This window comes from Chelonoidis abingdonii, chromosome 5, assembly GCF_003597395.2.
Source record: "Chelonoidis abingdonii isolate Lonesome George chromosome 5, CheloAbing_2.0, whole genome shotgun sequence".
Lineage (NCBI taxonomy): Eukaryota > Metazoa > Chordata > Testudines > Testudinidae > Chelonoidis > Chelonoidis abingdonii.
Window position 1 is genome coordinate 141,699,283 of NC_133773.1, and position 20,352 is coordinate 141,719,634.

Genomic DNA, 20,352 nt, shown 5'->3' on the forward strand with positions numbered 1-20,352 from the left:
AATGTCAATTCACACCAGCTGAGGATCTGCCGCTGCTTTCCTCTGGTCTTTGTGCAGAGCAATCCGAGCCACAGAGGGGAAGTGGGGGTCCCAAACCCAAGCACCTTTAAGTGCAGCCCTGCTAGCAAAGGAGCATCCAGTAACTTGTGCAGATTATTGTCTAGCTGCGGTAAAACAACAAACAGAAAACCATCCCCAGCAGTAAGTGTAATTCACAGCTGCTTGGATGCAAACCCCGCTAGTGCGGGGGAAGAGGAGAGAGAGATTCAGGAGCTGAACTGTCCGGGTGAGGTTTTTGCATGGCTCTGGGATAGACTGAGTAGCGCTCCCAGACCCTGTTGTCCTAATTTCCTCCCGCCCCCCACACACTCTTCCCTTTTGATCTGTAGGATATTTCCCAACCCTAGACATGTGAGGCATTTGCTACAGGAGCAGGTCACTGGAAGGAGGGTGGTGATGGGAAAGCGGGAACCGGGGGGTCAGGGGACATTCCTTCCAATTAAGATGAAAGGGAAAGACCCCAGGAGACTTTTACCAAAAGGAGGGAGAAGCAAGGAAAGACACACTGGTGGTTTTTAGACTTTAAGGGGTGAAACTCTCTGATCTTGCTTCCAGCGTTGGTGGGAAGTGAAGTTGGAGGGGCACGTGCTGAAAGACGAGCAAATGCAAAAGAAATTCTCCTTTAACAAGACAAGTTGCCCCCAATAAACCAAGTGACGAATACAAGCCCCATCCTTCTTTTGAGTCTAAGAGATGCCCTTGGGATGAGCCATTGCTGAGCAGAGTGGAAAACAACACAAATCAGAGGCTGTGCAAACATGTGTAAAAGCCACTAAAAAGGGGGGGGAGGGAGAGGCAGACAATTTTTTTTTTTTTTTTTGCTTGAGGCAGCAAAAAAAACTAGAGCTGTCCCTGCTTGTAGCCATTTCTATCTTGATTATACTTGAATTCACTTAAAATCCTATCTTCTTTTGTTAATAAACTTGTTTTATCTTTAATCTCATCAAGCCAGTGCCGTGTTTGAACTGTTTGATAACTCCAGTTAATGAAACAAATTGCTGAATATTTACTCTGTACAGGAGTAATAAACCTTAATATCTGAACTGTCCAGGAGAAGGCTGGACAATGCAGCACACATTTCTGGGAAAATTTGGGACTGGGAGTGTGTTGAAGTCATCCTGCAGGTAGCAAACAGACTGGTGGAAGTCAGATTATGACTAGTGTGTTGCTGATAAGCTGCTGAGGTCAGAGCTGCAACTATACACAGACACTCAGTCATTGTGAGGCATTCACAGTTATGGGTCAGGTGGAGACACAGCCCCTCATTGATCTGGGGTGCAGTCCAGAATATTACATTCCCTAGATGGGCAGTGTAACTTGACAGGGTGAGAGCGACACAAGAAGGAATACATGGTCCAAACGAAGCAGCTGAAGCCATTATCTTTTACTTTCCAGGCTTTCAGATTTTTTGTATTTTTTTAGGAGTGAAAACAACAATATAAACTTTTCTGGTTGTTAGGTAGACTCCAATGATACACACTTTCAAACTTAACTATTCCTTAACAGTTTTTTTTTGTTCACTGATATTCATTCCAACAAGGTCCTGTTTGTTCTCTACCAGAAGACACTATAGTGTCCAAAAAGTGAAAAGGCACACAGGCACTGTACACCATCAAATCAAAAGTGATTTAAGTATGGATTACAGGCCAGTCCCAATGGCATATACTAGCAAACCAGCCCCCACATTCCTAGCATCTGCATCTATGGAATTTACTAATCCTTTCTACATTAACCCAAACAACAAGATCTTGAAGGTCAGAACACAGCAACTGAGAAGTCTGATGGACATCCTAAATGAGGGAATTCCACCACTGAAAAATTATGCCTCCAAACCACACTGAATCTCTCCACCAAAAAGAACCACCTGGATGATGTCAAATGCCTTAGGATAATAATTATCTTTGAAGTATGTATCTTTAATTCTATAAATTTGTTTTCTTAATGACTGAATTTTAAAACAGCTTTTTTGTATTTTCAAAGGCTTTCAGTTCACTTTTAAGCATAATGCAGCATCTTTTATTTTAAATATGTTACAGTTCAAGTTATTTCTTAAAGAACTTGCAGCGGGATTATCGAGGAAGCAATTAAAACAGACAAAATTTAATTATGGAAAGAGCACTAAGCAGTTTTCAGTGCAGAGAATTAAGTTTATTAGTCATTTGTGATGTACCAAATAGCACTGCACCATTAATATGAGCACTTATAATTTATAAACTGCAGAAACATAAAAATAAATGAAGAAATAACGTCTCATTGAACTGTAACAGAATATAAAGAGTTTTATTTAACCTGAATTGAACATATAGTCAGTAAAGGGAATATAATTTCCAGACTCAATTTACTCAGAGTTATTTCTTCTTTTTAAAACACTAATGATATGTCCAGAGGCTGTTTTCTCAAGTTGGGATTTTGCTATACAAAGCAGGACCCTTGACCCAGATTCTGCCAGGCTTTATGCTATGCATTTCTGACTGACTTAACAATTCTTTTAAAGAACTGTAATTCTGTACTGTATTTACAGTAATAAATATTTGGCCCTAATCCCTCAAGGAAAACAACAACTATGTCATCATCTAATTACAAGTATTCTCATTCACACATGAACAAACTCTATTGGGCCCAAGTACTGAAAGTAACCCAGTTACACACATTGAACTGAAGCAAACTTTTCTGGTAACATGCAAGTCTGATTATTTGAGACTAGTCTGACAATCTAGTTGCAGCAGAAGACATTGTCACATAAAGAATCCAAATTTGGGGTCCCAACTTACCATAGGAGGGATCACCATGTACTGCAGCTATTAAGCAACCTGTGGCTGTGAGGATGGATCTACTAATAGAGCGTCTTTAGGAAGGTAATAAAGGAAGGACATAGAAGACGGTGCTCAATGACCTCCCATTTGAAAATAAAATAAACATGTAACGATGAAGACATATCATCACAGATCCCTTCTTGTGCTATCAGGCAGTCAGTCATATCAGTGGTATGAGTTAGAAAAACTGCAGTGAAACCCTGTGAAGAACACTACATCCAAACCACATGTAAAATGTTTTAACTGGTTTTATTATCATTGTATTGGGGGCATAATCAATAAGTCATGCATCACTTGCCATTACTTTGCATGTCAAGTTTCATTTTGAAGTCTCGGTGCCCACATTGCTGCATGATAATTGGCTGTTTTCAGTGTTGTACTTTTCCATGGTCCCCAGGCTGATTCAAGAACCATTACTCTGGGCTCAAAGTAATTGCAAGAAAAAATAATTCCATCTCTTTTCACCAGGAGGAGAAAATGGAATGATGGAGTGTGACTGAATGTACCTGTGTCCACACCCATCACAGTGCTGCAATAATCTTTGTACAAAGAATGCCTAGTAAAATATCATCTGAAACTCATTTGCTGGGCAATATTGTCCTGATAAAATGCGTGTGGCAACACTGTGAAGTTATAAGATTCCACTATATCATGATCTTAACACATGTTCCAAACTTAAGTTGGCAAACAGCTCTGTCTCAAACACAGGAATGTACGCTCTGCTTAATTTGCATTTAAGCAGTAAAAAGAGTCATCAAGCAGGAAAGGAAACAAAAAAAGCTTCAACAGGTGAGGAAAAGCAAGAGAAAACATTCTTTCCCATTGACTCTGTCTCCTGAATCACAGCTGGAAATGTTTTCCAAGGGACAGGGATTGGGGGGGGAAGGGGCGGGGTTGGACACTATAAAAAGGGGGGCCAACACCCCAAGGCACCTTCTCCCTCTCTGCCAATTGATTCACTGCACCAGAAGGAACAAAGGAAGTAGTCATTGAACTGGGGAAGACATCTGGTCAGACTGGTGAGAGGATGTAGTGAGAAAACTTTGCTTTGAATTTTACCACTTGTTAAAATGCATCTAGTGCCTAACTTATCTTTATTTTTCTTGTAACCAATTCTGACTTTTATGCCTTATTACTTGTATTCACTTAAAATCTCATTATAGTTCATAAAGTTGGTTTAGTGTTTTATCTAACCGAGTGTGTTTGAATGGAAGTGTCTGGGAAACTCAATTTGGGGTAACAAAGTGTGCATACTATTTCTATTAAAGAAATATGGACTTTATATGAATTTGTATTGTCCAGAAGAGGGCTGGGCAATACAACACATACGTTGCTGGGGGGAAAATCTAGGACTGGAGGTGTGTTCAGGTCACCCCATAATATAACCAAAGCTGATAAGAACCAAGGTGTGGCTGGCTGGCTGGCTGGCTACAGCACACACTCTGACATAGCTGGGAGTGACTTGCATGCTGGAGGCTGTTTGTGAGTAATCCAGACTGGAGGCTACAGCAGCAAAGCCATGTAAAGGGTTCCCCAGTTTAGAGGGCAGGGGAGACACAGCTACTCATTCTTCTGGATTGTACACAGGGTATGTCACAGAGAGTAAACAAAAAACCTCTCCCACCTGAATCCCACTATGGCTTTGCTAAGGAAATATACTACAGTAAAAGCTGTTTTATCTGGCATGTTGGGGAAATGTGGGGAAGGGGTGCCAGTAAGTGAAAAATGCAGGTTAATTTAAGAGGGAGGGAGTTTGGGTGCGGGAGGAGGTGTGGAGCTAGGGGTTCTGACACAGGCTCCTGAATGGAGTTTGGGTGCTAGGAGGGGGCTCAGGCAGCAGGTTTGAGTGCAGGTAGGGGTGCAGGGTGCTGGATTTGGGGGGCGCTAACCTCGGGCGGCTCCCCGCAAGCAGCAACCTGTCCCAGCTGCTCCTAGGTGGAAGCGTGGCAGATAGCTCTGCAAGATGCCCCTGTCCCACCCCAAGCGCTAGCTACACAGCACCCACTGGCTGGGAACCATAGCCTTGGGAGCTGTAGGGGCAGCGCCTGTGGGCGGAGACAGCACGCAAAGCCACCTGCCGCGCCTCCACTTAGGAGCAGCTGAGACAGGTTGCCCCTTGCATGGAGTTGCCTGAGGTGAGCGCCCCCCCAGATCCGGCAGCCTGCACCCCTCCCATGCCCAAACCCACTGCCCCAAACCCCCTCCTATACCCAACTCCCTCCCAGAGCCAGCATTCCACATCCCCTCCCGTGCCCCAACCCCCTGCCGGCCCTGTGCCAACCGGACTATAAACCAGAATTTCAATGAAGATCAGAAATGCCAGTTTATAGAGCTTTCTGGTTGGTGAAGTGCCAGATAAAACAGCTTTTACTGTAATATGCTGCATGAAACAAACAGCTCTGTAAGAAAAAAAATTCCACATGATCTCTCATTTGTGCGAGTCGGTCATCACCTGACCTATCTGAAACTCAAAAGCCACTTTTGACATATGTAGGATCATGATTGATATATGCACAGATCAGCTTAGTAGGAAAAAATATTTTTTGATGGTTATCTATATCAGACCTCTAATGGTGAACTTTAGAAAAAAATTATTGCTTTCGCAAAATGAGTGTTTTATTTTTAAATTTAAAATAGGGACTTGACAGAGATATTTAAGACACTGCTGTGTTTTAATGTAATACTCCCAGACTTCTCTGATAGAAGCATTAGGCTAATCTATTGAGTAATTTATTTTAATAAAGTAAAATTACAGATTTGCCTTATGAATCAAAAGTCCCTGATAAAAATTAAGGGTTTTTTGGTGTTATTCCTTTCTTTCTATTTTTCTTATAATTCACTATAGTTTTAACTGTTTTCTACTAGAGCATGTAGTTCTTTGGAAGTCATCATATGGCATTAAAGTGCATTGCTACATCAATCCACCAGCAAAAGTCTGAACTCACACAAGAAAAGAAGCAGAGGGGGAAAAAAACAAAGTTGATTCCACTGTGGTAGAACGAGTAAGTCTAACCCTAAAGTAATATTTAGACCAGTGGATGCCCCCCCTTTGTGAGAAATAAAAGCTGTAAGTAAGGAAACTAATATTCTCATTATTTGTATTGTGGAACATATGGAGGCATCAATCAAGATTGTATTAGGCACTCAACAAACGCTTAAAAAACGTTGTGCTTGACGTACAAACTAATTTAAGACAACTAAAAATCAACCATTTTCTCATCAGACCCCAATAGCCAAAACTGGGTCTCTATCCTGCAAATATTTATGCATGTGCTACATTTTACACAATGAAAAGGACCATGTTTCAATGGGACCACTAACATTATGTGAAATTAAGAACATGCATAAATGTTTACAGAATCACAGCCTTTGGCTGTATTCCCAACATGTATCAACTGCATTATAAATCTCTCACTTCAATACACTGAATTTCAGGTAAGTGAACTCCTTGTCTGATTCTATTTGGATAAACAAGGATCTACTAAATGTATATTTGAAATACCTGATTAATGGCAGATCTCTGTCGGATTGCTTCTCCCAAGGAGATCCCGCTGGCAGTTGAAATCTGTGTCCCACTGCTGCTTTGGCTTAACAACTCCTCCTTCCATCCAGGACGTGGCGGTGTTGTAGCAATAGGCTAAAATCATTTTTTAAAAGAAAGAAGTAAAAATTGATTTTCATGATCCTCCAAGGTACAGAGCCATTTAAGTTTTAATATACTATGCAATATCAGTAAAAGCAGATAGCTGCTGGCCCAAATTAATGAGATAAGAATCACGTGCTGCAGCTGGAGGTGAAAAGAGGGAAGTTAATTTGTGCATAACACTTCTAATTTTACATGCTAAAATAGTAATGAAATATCATGTTCTCTGCATAAGATGATCACTTGCATGAGTCAGGAAATTCTTTTTCCCCATTCATGCAGCATGAGTCAGGAGTTTCTTTTTCCCCATTCATGCGGCATTGTGCAATTCACAGGAAGCACTCCCCTTTCTCAGCAGCATCAGGTACTGATGCCAGAGTCAGGATAACAGATATGCTGGATGAATTGAATGTTAAGTGTTATTCCTTGGATTTATACCAATGGTGTAACTCAAATTTAAAAAAATTAAAGAAAGGAGCTATGCAAATCCATCAAGTGACTGCAGATCAGTTTATATATGTAACTTAGGACCCTGAAAAATGTTTAGGGTATTTCTTGGGGAAAAATAAGTTTGACTTGCGCCTGCAAAAATGGCTGTCACAGGGCTTTTGCCCTGATGAGGCACCACATGAAGCTATTTTGTGGTTGGAGTGACATTTTTTCTCTATAGTATATCGAGCAGAAAGAGGGAATCTGTGCAGTTGTCTAAGCTCCTAGCAAATCTTGGAGACAGCTTCACAGGCGAGGCAGCCAGTTCCAATCACACCAGCATGAAAAAGTGTAAAATGAAACCTGTAGTGTATTTGTCATAAACAGATGGTTAAGGGTTAATGCCTCTTTTACCTGTAAAGGGTTAAAAAGTTCACCTAGCCTAGCTAACACCTGACCAGAGGAACCAATTGGGGGAACAAGATGTTTCAAAAGGAAGGAGGGAAGTTTTTCCTCTGTTGAGAGTTTCAGTTTCAGCCGGAGTGAAAAAAGATCCAGGAACCAGCCTCTTATCAGAGCAGTAAGTTTTAGAAAGGAATAAATAGGTTTATGTTTATTTCTTTGTAACCTGTCTTATGCAAACAGAGGTAGAATCAAACTCTGTGTGTGTGTGTGTGTGTGTGTGTGTGTGTGTCTGTGTGTGTGTCTGTGTGTGTGTCTGTGTCTAAATTTGTGCCCAGGGGAACATCCTCTGTGTTTTGAATCTGTTGACTGTGAGAGTAGCTGGTATGCCAATCTCTCCCAGAGCGTTTTCTTTTACCTTTCTTTTCTTTAATTAAAAGCCTTTTCTTAATACCTGATTGATTTTTCCTTGTTTTTAGATCCAAGGGGATTGGATCTGGACTCACCAGGGAATAATTGGTGAAGGAGTCTCTCAAGGCTGCCCAGGGAGGAGAAGGTTTTGGGGGGACAGGGAGTGATCCAGACACTGAAATTCTGGATGGTGGCAGTGGTACCAGATTTAAGCTAGTAATTAAGCTTAGAAGTATCCATGCAGGTCCCCACATCTGTACCCTAAAGTTCAGAGTGGGGAAGGAACTTTGACATGGTGAGCAGTGGTGAGGGATTTTTTAGGAACCAAAAGCCAGATTTTTTTTCTTCCTTTGAGATGCTGGGGAAGCAGTGAAGGAGAGATTATCTGTTTGCCTTCAGGGTAAGTTTTTCTAACAAGGCTTTGTTAGAAAGGATTTCCAGCTGGGCTTAGCTGGAGGGTAATTAACAGTTTGCAAAAGACAAGTTACAAACCAGGTTTTCTGGTTTCTTCTCATTCTGAGAAGTCCAGTTAAAAGCTGTGGGTTGTTTTTTTTTTAACCTCACAAACCAGGATAGCTCAGGCAGAGCAGGGAAACATGTCAAACCTGGGCGGTAGGGCTCAGGCTTCGGCCCCAGGGCTCAGCAAGTCTAATGCCTGCCCTGGCGATCCCATTAGAGAACTGCTAGATTTATCCAAATGTGTTACATTCAGGCTGAGCCACGGCTTCAGTAACAGGGCTGCCAGACGAGTGACAACTGGTACCCAGGGCTGCAAAGAACCGCAAAATGCAAAGTGGTCATTTCAAGGCTCAGCAGTGAAAAAAGAATTCATCCCATCCTCAAGAGTAGGAGAAGAAAAACTGTCCACCAACAGCACCGTGCCACCAAACCAGGCACTAGCTGAATGAGTGTGAGCTACCGTGAAAAGATGCAACATAAATGGCTTCTGATGCAGCACACCATGTAGACTATGTTCCCAAAACAAAAAGGAAATAGCACTGTTTGAATCTGATTCTCTCGCTAGTAGGCTCAATCTCAAAGCAAGAGTTCTGGCTGACCTAAGTCCTGGAAAAGATAATGCAGATGTGTTGCACCGATTCTGAGAGCAGTTCATTTACATTAAATGTCTGTGAAACAGTTCTCAAAAACAATGTTAATTTAGAGCTACTGGTCATATGGACAGGGATGACTTGCGTGTTCTTTTGTGGCTTCAATTTCTCTTTCAATATCTGAAGTGACTGTCTTTGCTTCTGAAGAGATAAGTAAGTCTGCCACATAACATTTCAGCTGAAAGGTAGGGAGGGACAGTGAAGCTCTGTAGTAGCATTTACTAACTTATTCAGGTTCGAGCAAGCCTGACTTTTCTCTGCAACTGACAGTAGGAACAAAAAAAGTCACTTGATATATCAGGGGATAGCAGAGCAGATGCTTCATACTGGTAAGATAAAAATACAAAACACGAGCTCTCAATGACCTTGTGGAATCTTACAAAGTACCCTTGTGAAAAAACCTCTAAAGAAAGTCCCAGAAAGATGGGGAAAATTGCAACTCCTACAGAAACTTTCACTTTATGTAAACATTCAGGGCCAAAATCACCTCTGGAGTAACTCCAGTAAAGAATTATTCCAGGGATGAAATGGACCTAGTCTCTTAATTAAGATTTATGGGAAATGGGCTAGGGGAAGATGAGGAGGATAAACACCTCCACACTAAGACAGTCAATTGTAACCAAGGAGAAAAGGCTTGTAACTGACTCTGCAGTGGAGTTCACAGCTCTGCTCTGGAGCCATATTCAGAGGCTGTTCTTCTCTTCGCCCTGGCTCCTCTGACTGTACCTGCAGAGATGGGCACAACAGCAACTGGACACAACTCTAGAGTGACACCATGAACTCCACTACTGAAGCAGATTTCCTCTCCAACAACCCCCTTTGGTTGTTTTCTGAGGAACAAAAGCTCCAAAAAAACTTGCAGGAATGAGATTCCTGCTTGTGGAAGATGAAACATGTCCCCTATCCACACTTGGGATCAGTGAAGAGATGTCTTTCCAAATTCCCAATATTCCCCTATTTTCTCTCCTCCATAGTCTGCCACAGCCATTCCCATCTCCTCACTCTGACTTCAGTGATGTAACTCCTCAGCTCCATCAGATACAAGCCTCCTCGGCAGCAGGCAATGATCTTCAAAAAAATGAGAGAACCCATGCTTCGCAGATTCAGCATAGCATGGAGCACCCCGATTAAGTGTTAGAAGTACTAACTGAGGGTTCGAGGGAATGCAGCAATAGGGAATTATGCATGGCATTGCCATCCTCCTTAACCACCGATCACTGCTCATTCCATATTTCACACCACCACCAGAGTATTTCAAGGAAGTCATCTCTGCCCATCACCCCACCCTCAACCGTAAACCTCTTGTAATAATGCAACACCCCCCAGCCATCTTTGGATTGTCAGGTCTATGCTCATTCTCTCCACCTGTGCTTTGCTGTCTAAAGAAGATAGCTGTAGAGCAGATCTCCTAGCTCCATTCCTCAGGCAGCTTCAGGGAGAAGTCCTCTCTCCCCCACCCAACTACTCCATGACACATGACATGTTGGGACAGGCCAGATAAAGGAGTACCTCTGTCTGAAACTGCCTGCAGAGTGGCACTGCAAGGCCTGCTTACATACAGCTTTTCTAACATGCTTCACACTTAATTGGCCTTTAATTAAGTTTGTGTGTCAGGGAATATTTAATAATGAAGTAAAGTAGAACCTCAGAGTTACGAACACCAGAGTTATGAACTGACCAGTTAACCACACACCTCATTTGGAACTAGACGTACGCAATCAGGCAGCAGCAGAGATGGTGCTAAACGTAAACTACTAAAAAAAATATAAAGGGAAAGTATAAAATACAGAATTGACAAAGTAAGGAAACTATTTCTGTGCTTGTTTCATTTAAATTAAGATAATTAAAAGCAGCATTTTTCTTTAAATAGCAACGTTTCAAAGCTATATTAAGTCTATGTTCAGTTGTAAACTTTTGAAAGAACGACCATAACATTTTGTTCAGAGTTACGAACAACGTCCATTCAAGGTGTTCATAACTCAGGTTTTACTGAAACAGGGAATACATTGGTAAAGGAGTAGAACCAATGAGACACGAAAACTACTACATACAAGATCCTTCCTTGTAGAAGAATTAATTATTTTAGGGGCACAATATAACTAAAAATCTTCCAGTGAATCATTTTTATAGACATTTCTATAGTCATACATAATCTATTCCCGGTCTTCACTTGGAAAATTGTACTTAGTTGCATAGATCTGCACACACTATGGGGTATTCGCCATTTGCACTCCATATGAATGGCAAAGAATGCGATGGCAATTTCACAGAGGGTCTCTGTACCCCAACATGTGAGATAAGGCATTCAATCTTGGCAGACCCTACTCCAGAATGAAGATTTGTCATCAAAGACTAATACATGAAATTCAATAATTTAGATTCTATAATTATAAAATAAGAGTTAGTCTAATACAAAGGTTGAGAATTTACCCTAACTGATGCTTAAAATGAAAAAACAAACAAACTGAATTTCATGTAATAAATGCAGTAGAACAAAAATCAAGCTTAAAAGGAGACTTAGGTTGGAACTCATTAAACAAACATGTTCTTACCTACGTAACTAATTGCATCTTATATTTATTAGATCTGGAAAAATTTTAAAGTGGAATCTATTTTTCACTTACATTGTTTGTTTACATTTTAATTCCTCTCAAATTAGCATTCATAACAAGTATTTTCAGTTCATCTAACAAAGAATTTCAAGTTCAAGCACATTTGATGGTTCTGTTTATTTTTAATAAAAATATGTAAGTGCATACACAAGTTATATGATTCTCATGCTCCCGGTAAGCTATCGATTCAGGAATAAAGATGAGGCAACCTTGATGAAAGGCATTCAGGGATCAATAATGGCATAAAGATCCTTTCAACTGTAGATCACACATTCAGATATGACTCAAATTGCTAACAAATTAAGTTTGTAGCTATCCAGTGGCTGTCTGCTGGCCTATATGAAAAGAGTTTAGGGTCTCAGACTAGTTCCCAATGGACAGAGGTCTGTATCACAAAAGCCACCAATACATTAGACTCTCATTATACTGTTGGCCATAGTTTCAACTGACACAATGAAGTCTGAATGGATCATAAAGAGTGAATTCCCCTCTCGCCCTTAGTGGTGTTTGCCTCAGGTTAGTGCTGGGACACAATGGCAAACAACATTGGGAAACATGAGCATCTACACTCCATACCCTGTCTGTGAACAAACGGAAGAGTTCACTCTCCTGGGATGTAAATCACAACCCACTTCACTTTTAAGAATGGCAAATTTAATTTGGGGCTTTAAGTGCTCAATGGTCCCTTTAACAAAAGCCAGCTTGCCCAAATGGCTAATTTTAAAGAGAGATGCCACCAGCACCATACACCCACATTTCTTCAGCACTAGTTAAAAAAAAAGCCACTTCACGAATTAATTTCAGAAATCTTATCTCTGGAGGCGTAACAATAGAGCCAAAATTTCCACACAGTTTGCCTTCCTCAAGTCTTCCAGGAAATCAGATCACTGAAATATATACATGACGTGGTTGTTCCCTGGTACACCTACAGTTTTTCAGTACAACACAGGGGTCTCTTCCTTGAAAATAGCTGTTCCAAAGCTGTTGACTGAAACCAGTTTAAAAGCATCAGTATTTGTAAAAGGCTAATAGAATCATTTTGAAAACCTCGGCTGTGCTACCTATTGCTTGTGCATGTAACAATGTTGCTAAAATAAAGGCAAACAGCTTCTAAGAAAATTATTCATGTCACTCAAAACAAGATGAAAATGTTTATTTAAACTTTTAAGCATTCATAGACATTATTGAACAGTTTTTTTAAAATCAAACTTTCACATGCTCAACTGACAGCAGGCAATCTATGCAATAAAATCATTCTCTAAAGCATTACTGCAGTGTGGATGAAATTCACTCATAACAACAGGGGCCACTTAAAACTGGTAACACAGCAGAACAGTTGTTGCAGCAGCTGTTCTGCAGCACAGGGGAAGGGCAGCTACAAAGCAGCTGAATAGGGTGACTCTCTACCCTCTGAAACCAGTGATTATTCTGTGTAACCCACGCATAAGGACTTCACGGGTTGACCAGGACAAGACCCCTGAATCCACAATTAAATAGACCAGTGGCCATGAATCTCTGCATGGCAGGGTGTGCAATGGTCAAAGCTCCTGTTCAGTCCAGATGTCGGAAGCATAGCAACAGATACAATGAGAATCTGCTCCATTCTTTGGCTACTGCTGGTTGGGGCTGAAGTCCGTTCCAAACACCCTACATGGCAGTTTGCTTGGGATTTGTGCTAGGGCAGAGGAAATTAATTTCATCCTGTATGTATATGTTCCATTATTCATATTAATCAGTCATTAGAACAGGGGTCAGCAACCTTTCAGAAGTGGTGTGCCAAGTCTTCATTTATTCACTCTAAGGTTTTGCGTACCAGTAATACATTTTAACATTTTTTGAAGATCTCTTTCTATAAATCTATAATATATAACTAAACTATTGTTGTGTATAAAGAAAATAAAGTTTTTAAAATGTTTAAAATTAAATTAAAATGCAGAGCCCCCAGTACCAGTGGCCAGGACCTGGACAATGTGAGTGCCACTGAAAATCAGCTTGTGTGCCGCCTTCGGCACGCGTGCCATAGGTTGCCTACCCCTGCATTAGAAGAAGGAACACTAGGGTACTTGACAATGGTTTTGAATAAAAACACATTCCAGCAGCCGTCTGATAATTAAACAAGGGGCCTTTTACTTAAAATTTAGATTCTGAAAAGGTTACAATTTGGTATTATAATATACATCTTCAGTACAGGGGAGTTTTATTAATCCCACTTGAAATGAATAGTCTTGAGCATGGGACACACACTGCCCTTAGGAGGCTAATCAAAAATGTGTAATGAGACATGAGCAAAATAGTACAAATTAACGAAGGATTAAATGTGATAGATATTGATTTTATTCAGATATGTTAGGTATGGCTAATTAGCTGGGTGTTCTGAATGGTACTAGAACAGATCAGTAATAAGGGCATGTGTTAAAGATGCATGTAATGAATAGAATAAGATGGAACAAAAGAGCAGTGGTTGTGATTCTCCGTTTAGTTTAAATCTTCTATGCCTATAGTGAAATTTGTTACTTTTGGAAGTTATTTTATTATTTATAAATGTGTCAGCCTGCCAGCGTTGAAGACTGGGGTCCTTTGTCTACAGATTAAGTAGTGGCACTGCAGATTTCTTTCCTCCATATTCCCCCCACCCATAACCAGGGAAGAATCAACTATAGGAAAAAAGAGAATTCAGGGCCAGATCCACAAAAGTAGACGGGTTCCTAACTTCCACTGAAATCAATGCAAGGTAGGAGTCTCCAAAGCCCACTCATTCATTGCCTTCTTCCAACAAGTGGGAGTAAATTCCCCTCTCCATCCCTTTTTTTTGTTTGTTTGTTTCTTCTCCTCTTTTTGGGAGAACTGTCCATTAAGAATTGGACCGAGATCATCAATTCATTTTTTCATTCATCCCCATGGGAAAAGTTTTGAAAATGGGAACATTCCAATTCAACACAACTAAAGCAGAGCAGTTAAAATTTATGATTTCTTATTTGAATCAGATTTTTTAACTGGCATTTAAATAATACATTTTTCTTTTTAAAAGCAAATCTGAATTTAAACAAAATATGTTAAGAGACTAAACTTGTTATAATCTCTTAAAATATTTAAATAAAAAAATATGTATGCTGAATCCATGAGCCTCTATCAAAAACCTTGAGTGAAAGGCTGCTTTTCTATATAAAGAAAGAATCGGGGGAAAACATCTTACTTTTGAGGTCAAGCTTCATAAATATTACAGTAAATTACCTGTATCAAAAAAAAAAAAAAAAAAGATTTTCATCATCATCATCCAATAAAGCCATGGATCCATAATCGGAACCAGTAAATTCCAGGAAGATTCCATAGACGAACAGATTCATCAGTTCGTTTATGCAAAAAATAATCCCTTTCGTATTGTTCAGAACAAATATTTAATTGATATAGCTCAATCATTACAACAAGGCTACACTCCACTTGACAGAGCAGACACTGCTAGAAGGGTGCTGGATACAGTTTATGAGAAGGAAAGTGTGCATGTGATCAGGCGTACCTACCACGCACTGGTTCTTCCGGGGTTAATCACACTCTGTGGACCAAGGAGGCCACACACCCTCGTCCCTGCTGGGCATACTCCAGCTGGAACCAGGATATAAAAGGGAGCAGCTCAGCTCAGTCTGGACTAACCGCCAAAGGAAGCAGAGGTGCATTGCAGGCTCCTGCAGAGAGACGGCCGGCACTCTAGGACTCAGAGGCCATCCAGGCTGCGGCTCCAGTTGAACCCCAGCCACCCAATGCCACAGATGGAGGAGAGACTGCAGAACCTCCGAGACTACTAGCCACAGAAGAAGGGGAAGAAGTAGCCCAGGGGGACTAAGCATAGCTCTAGTTGAGATATTGGGCATTGACTCAGTGGGTTTCAGAAGGATCCCCACTGAGTTGGTGGCAGATATCCCTGCCCCAGCTGCCGTCCACCCTGCTCTGGCCACTAGACCACATTGCCCTGGTGCAAAGGGTGGCTTTATTGACTCTGGCCACTAGGCTGCACTGCCCTGCTACAAAAGGTAGTTCTACTGATTCCAGCCGTTAGGCTGCACTGCCCTACCTAGAAGGCCAGCCCCAGCGACTCAGGCCGTCGGTCCATGAACCCTTACCACAGGTCTACTCCACTGACCCTCCATCACCTTAGGAGCACATCACCTTAGGAGCCAGGGCTGCTGTGGTGCTGGGAAGACTATGCTATTTGGGCTCCACCCCGTTCTACTTCAATTCCCCCACAACTCAACACCCCCCTGTGACAGCGCAAAATACACAAGGGGAAATTCATTAATCTGAATCTTGATGGATGGAGCAATGTACACAATGATCCAGTCCAGTAATGGATGCTAGTGTGACAACGGAAGATGGGGTTGTCAATCATACAGAAACAACTGACAAATCAGGAAATGCAAATACAGCAGAATACTTAAAATAGCAGCAATAAAAGCTCGAACAAACTGAGCAAAATTCAAGTGTCAAGTGCATAGCTTTGTCACAGACAATACTGCAAATGTAGCAAAAAGAGAAAATCTAGACTACGATAATGGAGGGAACCTGAAACTTACATGTGCAATGCTCATTTGCTGCATCTTTTAGTCAAAGCTTAAGTAAAACTCCAGAAATCGAGAAAAACGTTGAAATTATTAAAACTTCTGTAAACAACCATTGTGCTTCAGCACCACTGAAGAAAGCAGGAGGATCCAAACTATTTCTCCCCCAAGATGTACAATGGAATTCAGTGGCTGACTGTTTTGATATTTACGAAGAACTGGTCTATTCTGATGACAGTTTTTGAAGAAAACCATGACAAAATAGATGAACTATCAGAGCAAAAGTAGTCAACATGGGATTGAAGAGAAATGTAGAAGATAAGTTTCAGTATATTCAGCATATTTCCATAGCCTTGGACAAACTGCACAGAGATTGCTGCTGTACTGCTGAAGCCACTGAAATCTGGAAAGAACTTCAAGAGATATTGAAGAACAAAATGCCCAACAACAAAAGGTAAATTGCAGGAAGAAAAGCAGCACTTACACCACCACATATTTTTGCCAATATTTCCAACCCAAAGTACCAGGGTAAATGCTCAATTGCTAAAGAAGATGTTGCTGCTATGACTAATGGACATCTAAATAACTCATCAATCATGCCAACCATAATAAATTTCAGGGCTAGAAGTGAACCATTCAAGCAGTACGTTTATTGATGATATTTTAAACAAAGTCACACCACTGAATTGGTGGAAGTCACTAACTAAGCACCTGGAATCAGAATTTGATGAAGTGCTAAACCAGCTTTTGACAGCAGTAGCCTCTTCTGCAGGCACAGAACAAACATTTTCTTCATGTGGATTAATTCACTCAAAGTTGAGAAAAATCGACTGGGAGTTGAAAAAGCAGGAAAATAGAAGTTACTTACTTTGAGGTTCTTTGAGATGTGTGGTCTCTATTGGAATTCTACTATAGGTATGAATACGTTCCATGCACCCAGAGTTGGAGAATTCTTGAAAGCAATGTCCATTGGTCTGCTCTCTTTGTACTTCCAACAGAGAAGACAAAGGGAGTAGTGGACTGACCACCTCTCCATTTCCTTCTATACGGCAAATCAAAGAATGATCCAAAGCAGAGGAGAAGGATGGTGGGTAGTGGAATGCAGATAGGGACCACATATCGCTAATTGCCACCAGTTACAAAGGTAAGTAACTTTCTCTTCGTCTTCAAGTGCTGGTCCTTTTATGTATTCCTCTGGGAGTGACCAACAAGCTGTACTCAAGTAGGAGGTAGGTGCGAGGATGCAGGTGACAGAGCCATTCGAAGGACTGCCATACCAGAGTATGCATCAGCATTTAGTCTTCACTAAAGCATGCCTTCCAAAATGTTTGAATGGAACTCCACTTAGCTCCTCTGCAAACGTCAAGCAGAAGTACTTCTTAGAGCAATGGCACTGACATCGCTGGTGCCCTGGTGGAATGAGCCCTTGCCCCATGAGGGGGAAGAATGTTAGACAGCTTACAGACGAGTATACAGTCCAATATCCATTTAGAGATCCTCTGAGAGACTATAGCTTGACCTCAAACTCTTTCCACTATGGCAATAAACAATCAGAGATTTTCGAATTGGCTTTGTAGGCAAAAGGCTAGGACTTATGGCATGTCAAGGGAATGAAATCTCCTTTCTTCTTCAGTTGTGTGGACTGCATATTGATTGGCAACCAAGATGACATGAGTAAAATTTGGGTGCCAAAACTATCTGGGCCAGTTGGGGGTGATGAGGATGACTCGTGCCTTATCTTGACGAATTTTCTGTAAGACCTGAGGTAGGAGTGGTAAGGGAGGGAAGGCATAGTTCAGATGGTCTGACCACAGGAGGAAGAAAGTGCTGCCCTGAGAGTGAAGAATTCAGAGTCGTTCTGGAGCAGGATATGTTAAACTTTGTTCTTTGGAGAGGCAAACAGATCTCTTGTGGGGATTCCCCAGAAAGCAAAAATACTGTCTGCTACTGAATTGTGCAACTTTCACTCGTGTTCGATAGCAAAGCGTCTCCTGAGAGTCGTACAGCATTTTCTGATTCCCTGGAAAATAAGTTTCCAAGAGGGTGATTTAATTGCTGATGCACCAATTCCACAGAGTGATTGCTTGTGCACACAGGGAAATGGATCTCGCTCCTCTGTCCTTGTTGATGTAAAAGACAGTCGTCACCCTGTCCAATATGATGAGGACATGGTGACTTTGAATGAATGGGAGAAAGGCTTTGCAAGCTTCCTGGACTGCCTATCATTCCAGAATGTTGATGTGCATTCTGGTCTCTCAGGAAGTCCAAATGCCCTGTGCTAAACGGGACAAATCCATAATGATTGCATACCATAGTACAGATGAGATTACTTTGCTGGACACAGTTACTATGGCATTCCTGGATTGATTGCTTGGTGAGCACACTGCCTGAAGCCATGCTTTCAGACAACAGACAGTCTGGCAAATAGTGTGACATAAGTACTTGAAGCCATATGCCCCAGAAGAGAGAAAAATTCTAACTGGTGTTCGAGGGCTCATGATCTGATCTATGAAGGCGTTCATCATGTGGAATCTGTTCCTGGGCAGGCAGGCCCTTGCCATGATTTAATTTAGGGACACATCATGAATTCTAAAGTCTGCACTGGAGTGAGAACAGACTTTTCCAAGTTTATGCTGACTCCTAGGGAAGAGAGAATTTGGAATGCTGACAAAATGGCTTTATGAGTTTCTTGATGTATCCTGGCAACAAGAAGTCACTTACCAAGATAGGGAAAGACTGTGAAGCCACAATGGAAAGATGGGGGGCGGGGGCGGGGACAGGGACAGGAGCAAGGATGAATGGGAGAACTCTGTATTGAAAATGATCTAGGCCTACCATGAATCTGAGGAAGTAAGTGTTTGCCAATGAGGTGAATGTCCACATGAAAAATATTCATCCTTCATATCAAAGGCTGGCACTGAAGGGGTATCTGTTCTATTGTTCCTTCCTGCAAGAGGGATTCTACTTCTTGTTTGAGAATCTCCTCATGAGAATAGCCTCTGAAAAGGAGTGGAGTTAGGAGTTTAGAGGGGCAAGGGAGATAAATTCAATTGCATAGCCAGAACAGATGATGATTAGTATCCACTTGTCTGTTGTTACTTCCAGAGATGGGAAAAAAAAAAAAAAAAAAAAAAAGAATGCTAGATGACTCAAAGGTTGTGTGCAAATCAGAAGGTACTGGCATCATCATTTTGATGGAAGCTGGAATCAGGATGATAATGTTGCCACAGAAAGTACAGGAAAATGGGACTTCTGAACATTTTGCCTTTTACGGGGTGCCTCATAAGATCATTGATGGTAAAATTTTTGAGCCATTGGACTAGGTTTGTATGGTTGCTGTGGAAATCTCTCTTCAGCACAGGTGTATATATTCCCAGGGAGCAGAGAGCGGCCCTGGAGTCCTTTAAAATATGTACAGACTCATCTCTGTTTTCTGGTTGAGCAGATCAGTTTCATCAAAAGACAGGTCCTCCAGAGTGGTTCTTGACCTCCCTGAGAAACCCTGAAGCATAAAGAAATGATTCACAGCACAATAGCAGTACACATTGCCCTAGAAGATGTACCTGCAGCATCCACCACTGATTGAAAAGCACTCTTGGCAACCAACTTGCCTTTCTCAATGAGAGCCTGAAACTGGGCTCTCCTCTTGCAGAACAAAGTCTGTGAATTTAGAATAGTTCAGGCAGTCATGTCTAGCCATCAGTGCTTGGTGACTGGCAATTCAAAACTGAAGCGGAGTGCCCCAAAAATCAAGCAGAGTGCTCCAAGGGTCGGTCCTGGGGCTGGTTTTGTTTAATATCTTCATTAATGATCTGGAGGATGGCATGGAAAAATTGGAAAGAGTCCAGCAGAGGAAAACAAAAATGACTAGGGGGCTGGAGCACATGACTTAAGAGGAGAGGCTGAGGGAACTGGGATTGTTTAGTCTGCAGAAGAGAAGAATTAGGGGAGATTTGATAGCTGCTTTCAACTACCTGAAAGGAGTTTTCAAAGAGGATGGATCTAGACTATTCTCAGTGGTGCCAGGTGACAGAACAAGGAGTAATGGGCTCAAACTGCAGTAGGGGAGGTTTAGATTGGATATTAGGAAAAAAACCTGTTTCACTAGGAGGGCGGCGAAACACTGGAATGGGTTACCTAGGGAGGTGGTGGAATCTCCTTCCTTAGAGGTCTTTATGGTCAGGCTTGACAAAGCCCTGGCTCGGATGATTTAGTTGGGGATTGGTCCTGCTTTGAGCAGTGGGTTGGACTAGATGACCTCCTAAGATCCCTTCCAAACCTGATATTCTATGATTCTATTCTATGAAGGCAAGTAGAAGTGAA

At 41.5% G+C, this 20,352-nt stretch overlaps 1 protein-coding gene across 1 annotated transcript in view; it reads right to left on the reverse strand.

The window, feature by feature from the left end:
• ALMS1 (ALMS1 centrosome and basal body associated protein) overlaps positions 1-20,352 on the reverse strand; it is a 146,616-nt gene that overhangs the window by 111,093 nt on the left and 15,171 nt on the right. Inside the window, exon 2 of the mRNA XM_075066677.1 lies at positions 6,376-6,510. Coding sequence (XP_074922778.1) covers positions 6,376-6,510 — 135 coding nt within the window. The remainder of the gene's footprint in view (positions 1-6,375; positions 6,511-20,352) is intronic.